Source organism: Panthera leo, chromosome E2 (genome assembly GCF_018350215.1).
Source record: "Panthera leo isolate Ple1 chromosome E2, P.leo_Ple1_pat1.1, whole genome shotgun sequence".
Lineage (NCBI taxonomy): Eukaryota > Metazoa > Chordata > Mammalia > Carnivora > Felidae > Panthera > Panthera leo.
In genome coordinates, this window is record NC_056693.1 from 6,195,361 (window position 1) to 6,203,141 (window position 7,781).

Below are 7,781 nucleotides of genomic sequence, written 5' to 3' on the forward strand. Positions count from 1 at the left end.
GAGTTTTTCTTTTAACCCTTTGTATAGTAAAGGAAATGCCCTTGTCAACTCCTGGAGCATACATCCTGAGACCCCAAGTGTGTCCAGTGTCCCAGGAAGAGGAAAAGGTACTGGAACTAGAAACCTTTTTAAACATATTTTTGTTGGGTTACATTTTCCTTGAGTCTTACATTTGGGATCTGGAGTTCTAAAGCGGGTGATTAAGGGATCATGGCCCTGTCCTGCCAGCCAGGGAGCCAGCGTTTCACAACCCCATTTTGCACAATGGTATTGGCCTTTTCCTTCACATTCGACCTTTCTATTTGCAGGGCAACTGTGTAACCCTGGTATGTTAGCCAATTTTTGTTCTTGATCCCTGTGTCCACATCCATAAGTAACCATATAGGGGTTTTTGGGGACCGGAGGAGCAAAGCCCGTTGACTGTTTATAATTAGTAACTCAAGTCCCCCATGAGTCCCCCACCAAGTCGCATAAATCAAACAAAAAAGGCACAGTGGAAGAGGTAGTAGATGCTATCACCTTTCCTGTGACAGTGTCCCTGTGTTCCCATTGGTATGGCCAAAAAGATAGGGGATGCAATTCCATACAGTCCCCCACACTTATCACCATACAAACCCAGAAAATTATTATTCCCGCATCAGTCTTAGCTTTAAAGGATCTTCTGGATGCCTTTGAACCTTCCATTGCTGTTTGTTATCTGGTTCTGTATCAGTCTGGGTTGTTCCCGCCTTCACGCAGTTTTTCTTAACCTGAGAGTGATGAATCCAGGTTCGGACACCATCTACCTTCACGGCCGTGGGCGTAGTCGGAATCACGGTGTGTGGTCCTTTCCAGCGCGGCTCCAGGGTTTTAGGCTCATGCCTTTTGACCCAGACTAAGTCTCCTGGTTGAAAGCGGTGGGGAAGAACAGGAGGATGAGCGAAGGCTTCTCTCAAGGCCCTGGTTATTTTCTTCTGTACATGTTGCAGGGCCATGAGCGAAGCCACCAAGTGGTCCTGTTCCAACTGTTCCATTACATCGTCTCCTAGCCTCGGCAGGATAGGTGGAGGTCTGCCAAATAAAATTTCATAAGGGGAAAATCCCTTGACAAATGGAGTACAATGCGCACGCAAAAAGGCAAAAGGCAGGACATCAACCCAATTTTCGCCTGTCTCAAGGGACGATTTGGTTAAGGTCTCTTTTAGTGTCCGATTCATCCTTTCTACTTGACCCGAGCTCCGGGGTCTATATGCACACTATAATTTCCAATCTATTCCCAATGCCCGGGCTAGACCCTGGGACACCTGCGCCGTGAAGGCCGGGCCATTGTCTGATCCTAAGCTCAGAGGCAGCCTGAATCTAGGGATTATTTCTTTTAATGATTTCTTAACTGTTGCCTGAACCATTTCTGATTCAGTGGGGAACGCCTCGACCCACCCAGAGATGGTGTCTACAAAAACAAGCAAGCATTTATATCCATATTTCCCTGGTTTAATTTCAGTAAAATCTACTTGCCAAAACCGGCCTGGCTCAATTCCTCTATCTCTTTTAGCTTCTGAAACCTTCCTATTTGCACCCTGATTTACTTGGGCGCAGCTTACACATCTTTCAACCACCTCTTCAATCTGTTTTCCCAGCCCTGTGCCCTGAACTTCTTCCGCACTAATTCTGCCATCTTCGTTCTTCCCAGATGAGTCCCTTGGTGGAGCTGACCCAGCATGCGCCGCCCGAGTGCCGCGGGTAAGAGTATCTTACCTTCAGGATCCTGAAAACACTTTTGTCCCGGCATCCTACTTCCCCCTTTTCTGGAAATCCACTCCAAATCTTTAGGAGTGTAACTGGGCTCCAGTGGAAGCAGGGGCTCTGTCAAGATCGGTAGATCCAAGGCACTTTCACTTTAGTTAGGGCAGCTTCTCGGGCTGCTGCATCAGCCAGGCGGTTTCCGATTGCCTCTAGGGAGTTGCCTTTTTGATGTCCCGGGCAGTGAATGATTGCCAGCCTTGCAGGTTCCCAGATGGCTGCTAGAAGATCTAAAATTTCAGCTTTATTTTTGATGGCCTTGCCTTCTGCTGTGAGGAGACCACGCTCTTGATAAATGGATCCGTGTACATGCGCGGTTGCAAAAGCATAGCAGTTGTCCGTATAAATGTTAACTGACTTGTTTCTTCCAAGTTTTAGGGCTTTTGTTAGTGCGATGAGCTCTGCGCGTTGGGCTGAAGTTCCTGGGGGAAGGGTCTGTTGCCATAAAACTTCACGGTCTGTTGTCACCGCAGCACCGGCATACCTTTGCCCTTGAAACACAAAACTACTGACGTCTGAAAACATGCTGATATCAGGGTCATGTAAAGGAATGTCCGTAAGATCAGAGCGGAGGGACGAGATCGTTGCCAAGGTTTCTGGGCAAGAGTGTAGAGGGGGATTCTGTCCTTCAGGCAGCAAAGTGGCTGGGTTTAAGGTTGTGGGAGCACAAAAACGTATTCGGGGCTGGTCGAGTAGCAATGCTTGATATTGGGTACCGAGCATTTGACAGCCATCGCTCTGGGGGAGCCCGCAGTAAAGTTTCCACTTCATAGGGCCCCGTGACAGACAATGCTTGCCCTAAGGTTAGTTTGTCTGCATCTTTAACTAGAAGCGCAGTGGCGGCAATTTGTCGAATGCATGGGGGCCACCCGGAAGCAACTGGATCCAGCTGTTTTGATAAATAAGCCACTGGTCGGCGCCAAGGTCCTAGGCACTGTGTCAGAACTCCCTTGGCTTCCCCCCCCCTTTTTCGGCTACAAACAAATGGAATGGCTTGGTGGGATCTGGCAGGGCCAAGGCTGGTGGGGTCATGAGAGCATCTCGTAAGGCTTGGAAGGCTTTAGTTTGAGTCTCTCCCCACATGAAGGATTCTGGAGACCCTTTGAGGGTGGCATACAAAGGGGCTGCCAGTTCGGCAAAGCCAGGTATCCATAGTCTGCAGTAGCCTGCCGCCCCAAGGAACTCGCGGACTTGTTTGCGAGTTTTAGGCTGAGGAATATCGAGTATAGCCCAAATTCTTTGTTCACCAAGATAGCGCTTACCTTTTTTAAGGTTGTAACCTAGATAGGTCACTGCAGTACGACAGACCTGCGCTTTTCTGGCTGACACTCGGTACCCCAGTTTTTGTAGAAGACTCAAGAGTCCTTTGGTGGCATTCAGGCATTCTATATGAGGAGGGGCCGCCAACAAGATATCATCAACATATTGCAATAGAGTTACCTGTGGGTTGGAGATCCGAAATGGCTCTAAATCTTGGTGCAGGGCTTCATTAAAAAGAGTAGGAGAAATTTTAAATCCCTGGGGGAGTCGCGTCCAGGTGAGCTCTCTGGCTTTTCCCTCTTCAGGATCAGTCCATTCAAATGCAAATAGTGGCTGGTTTTGTGGGGCCAGCGGGATGGCAAAGAAGGCATCTTTTAAGTCCAGAACTGTATAATACACCTGAGAAGGGGGAAGCAGACTAAGGAGAGTATAAGGGTTGGGTACAGTGGGATGAATGTCCATTACGCTGGCGTTTACTGCTCTTAGGTCTTGAACTGGCCGGAAATCGGATGAATTAGGCTTCCGGACAGGAAGAAGCGGAGTGTTCCATGGCGACTTGCATGGGATCAAAATGCCAGAGTCGCGCAAACGCTTGATGTGAATAGCGATTCCCCGCCTAGCCTCCCGGGACATGGGATATTGTTTTAGTCTTACCGGAAGTGCGGATGCCTTAAGTTCCACTATTATGGGAGTTTGATGAATTGCCAGCCCAGGTGGATTGGTTTCAGCCCATACCTGGGGAAAATCTGCCTGGAGGCTTTTAAGGAGGGGATCGACTGCATGGACATTTTCATTAGGGACTGGAGTGAGCAGGCCCTCTTCCCCAAGTGGCACAGTCACCATTACTGTTGTTGGACCATCCTGGCCGACTTTAATATGCATACCCCCTTCAGTGAATTTCAAAGAAGCCGTTAGTTTATGCAGTAGGTCTCTACCTAGTAATCCAGGGTAGGGGCATTCAGGCATGATTAGGAAAGAATGTGTAACAGTTTTATGGCCTAAATCTACTTGTCGTTCAGTGGTCCATTTACAAGTCTGGGACCCATTTGCTCCTTGCACCAGGGTTGCCCCTTGCCTGGTGGGGCCAGGATCTTGTTTTAAAACTGAAAAGGTTGCCCCAGTGTCCACCAAGAAGGTCTTAGGTTGGCCCCCTATATTAACAGTAACCAACGGCTCAGAAGGGGCCACCGAGCCGCGGCCCCGTCAGTCGAAATCGACTCCCATCACAGATACCTGGGGTGGCCGAGTTTTGCGTTGGGCTAAGTTGGGGCAATCCTTTTTCCAGTGTCCCTCTTGTTTGCAATATGCACACTGATTTTTTCCTAGTGACACTTTAACCCTTTGTTTATCTTTTTTCTTTTGTTCAGACCAGAATTCTTTGGGCCTTCTGGGTTCTCTTCCGTCATGGGCATCCAGGACGGCTGCCACCACCCTGCTTAATTTTTCTGTCTGTCTTTCTTCCTGAGAATCCCTATTGTTGAAAACCTTTTGGGCTATTTCAACTAACTCAGATAAATTTTTTCCTTCAAACCCATCTAATTTTTGTAACTTTATCCGAATGTCTGGGGCTGCCTGTGAGACAAAAGCCAGATTTAATGCCCTTCTATTTTCAGGTGCCTCAGGGTCAATAGGGGTAAAAGTGCGGTATGCCTCCGTGAGCCTTTCTAAGAAGGCTGAGGGGCTTTCCTCAGCTCCCTGAATTACTTCTGTTACCTTAGACATGTTTGTGGGCCGGCGGCCGGCCGCTCGGAGACCTCCCAGTAGAGTCTGGCGAAACAGGGTTAATGATCGCCTACCGTGAGGAGTGTTTGGGTCCCAATTCTCAGGATGCGAGGAAGGAAAAACTTCCTCCAGCACAGCAGGATCCTCGGTGGGTTGCCCGTTTGGCCCCATCACTAATTTTTGAGCCTCACAACGGATCTTATCTCGCTCCTCAGTGGTGGAGAGAACCTGCAAGAGCTGCTGGCAGTCATCCCAGGTTGGCTGATGGGTCACAAATATGGTTTCAAGAAGAGAAATTAAGGTTTGGGGTTTCTCTGAGAATGAGGGGTTTTGAAGCTTCCAATTATAAAGGTCGCTAGTGGAGAAGGGTACATAAGTCATAAAGGGTCGGACTTCACCCTGCAGGGGTGGCCCTGGACGAAGGGGTAAGGCAGTGGGAGGGGGGTGAAAGGGAGTCCCTGACAGGGTATGAGATGGGCTCAGGGGAGTGTCCTGACTCGGGCTTGCCTCCTGAAGCATCCTGACTTGTATTTTTTGAGCGAGAACTGTAGGGCGGTGGGCGGTAAGTTTCTTCTTCTTCCTCTGGTGCAGGTGATAGAGGGGGCAGCCACTTAGTCCCATCAAGATTCTTATTTTGAGCTCCAGATGGGCTGCCTTTGAGTGGTAAAGCCTGTACTTTAGGGAGGCAAGGGGAAAGGGGAAGGAGAAGTTTTAACCAATCTGGAGGGTTTTCGATGAGGGTCCTCCATGCCCCAATATATGGGATTTGGTCTTCGTGCCTAGAAAAGACAATATCATGAACCTTATATATCAATGTAAGGTCAAAGGTCCCCTGTGGAGGCCATTCCACCTGAAAGCTGGTCCATTCCACCTCGCAGAGAGTTCGAAGGACTGGCTTCTTAACATGGAGGCCGAAAACTGAGGCAGCTCTCCTATAGTCCTGGAAATGGGTTAGTATGAGACTCAGAGGGGTGGGGGTACTCTGATTTTGACCCATGACTAAGATAGGCAGAACTGACAAGGACGCACAGTCAACAGGAAGAAGACAATTAAGACACGAAGAAAACACAAGTTTGAGATCTCTAGGCCAGTAGGCCGTGGCAGCCACCTGAAAATAGGATCCTTCTTGACAAAAACCAAACCAAATGGGGTCCACCAGCGTCCCGGTAGGATCCCTGACTCTGGGTCTATAGCCGCGTCCAGCAAACCCTCCTGAGTCATCCAAAGGGCGCGTCCCAAGAATTCCTTACCTCTCCCAATCCCGAGCTTCTTCCCAGGGGTCGGCGGAGCAATCCGCAGAAAGGGCCCTGTTTCAGACCTTTAACTTTCCCGGCCAACGCACCAAATGTTGCATCCACACGACTCCTGAAACAGAATGCTACGGGCATCAGTGACAGTCACGACAAAGTTTATTACAATGAGAGGCAAAGCCGACCGATCGGGGACCAACACTCTTGATAAGAGTGCGGCCCCGAACAGCCGGGGGACAGAGTTTTTATAACCGATCACATCGTTTTATCATCACCTGGGAACAGAACAAAGAAACAGTTTCCAGATGAGTTAGAAACAGTTGCCTAATGAGGTGTTTATTTTAGACTTTCTGCCTCTAAGTTGCAACCAGTGGATCTCCTTGACCCTGCCTCTGATGCTCTTGTCTTTGAACTTTTGTTTGCTTAATTGGTGAAGCCTAATTTACCAGAGCAAAGCAAGGCTGTTATCTCTTAACCTTCAGTGTCAACACAAAGCTGTTATTTTTCAAGCTAAGCATTAGCCCTACACTACAATTTAACCCTTACACTAGAAGTGCTGTTTCTGTTCCCGAGATATTAGTTCTGCTTAAAACCACATTTGCCGAGTTACTGAGAAATAGAACTTCCTCTTAACTGCTTGTTTGAGCTTCTGTAAACCTGCTTGGCTACCTTCCCCATTCTCGGGCACTGCATCCTGTTCAAACTAGATAGAAGACTAATATTGTAAAAACATGACTCAGCATTCAACTGGCTAGAGTCAACAAGTTATATTTTAAAATTCTTCAGGACTGTGTGATTGGTGCCCCGCCTTATATTTTAAAAACCTACAACATTGTGTAATTGGTGCCTGCCATTTCCAATTGCCACCCTTCGCAACCCGATTGGTCAATACAGCCTTTATAATACATCCCCAAAGCTTGTTCGGGGCCAGATGTTCGGGACCTGTTGTGTTTCCCTGTCTGGCCCGGCAGTAATAAACTTGTTTTGATCCTGTTTTTGCTGTCCAGAGTTCATAAGCGATCACGACCTACAACATTTGGAGGTCCCACCGAGACCTCCTTTTTCCACCGAGATCTCCTTTTTTTTTGGAACTCAGATATTTTGTTTCTTCGACATCTGGATGGAATTGCCAGGGGCGAGCTCCCGAGAGACGTTCCTCCCCCCAGCTTTCCAGGTAGGTTAGGAAATGCACTCGATTCCCCTTTTTGGTTTCTGTTTCTGGCCAGATCTGTTGCTAGAAGGGAAGGCTGGACGCAGCTTAACTTCCCCTAGCTGGTACTTGGAGGAGACGTTCCTAAAGTTGCCACCTGGATCTGGTATCTTCTTCTGGTTTATATTCATTTTGACGATTCTTGGGTCACCTGCTCGTTCTGGTTTTTTCGGTGGGGCTGATCACCCCAACATCACTTTTTCTCATTTCCTTTTTCTCGTTTCTAGCGTTGTCTGTATTATTTATTTGTTGTGACCCACGTTTAACCTTGTAGTGGGTCAATCTCCTTCTTCTGAGCCTTGCACCCCACTCCAATGTATGCTCAATAATTTTTCTGGTTTCAGAAAAAGAGGGAAGAACTATGGCTTCGACCTGAAGCCAGCCTGGCTGCGAACATACTGCCAACTGGACTGGCCGACATTCCCTGGGGTTGACTGGCCCCTGGAGGGCTCCTATAACCTTAACCTTGCTTATGCTGTCCGCAGGATCTGTCAGGATGTTCACCCTGACCAGGAGCCATATGCCCTCACCTGGGAGATCTCCTAGAAGACCCCCCCCCC

The 7,781-nt window shown here is 48.5% G+C and overlaps 1 protein-coding gene across 1 annotated transcript; it reads right to left on the bottom strand.

Annotated features, from left to right (window-relative positions):
• Positions 1-506: 506 nt before the first annotated feature.
• LOC122208858 lies at positions 507-7,352 on the bottom strand. Its single transcript, XM_042920314.1, has 4 exons — positions 7,204-7,352; positions 6,012-6,126; positions 4,836-5,436; positions 507-883 (listed from the first exon to the last, which is right to left on the bottom strand). The coding sequence occupies exons 1-4, from the start codon at positions 7,350-7,352 to the stop codon at positions 627-629; spliced, it is 1,122 nt and encodes a 373-aa protein (XP_042776248.1). The 3' UTR covers positions 507-626.
• Between the last annotated feature and the right edge of the window lie 429 nt (positions 7,353-7,781).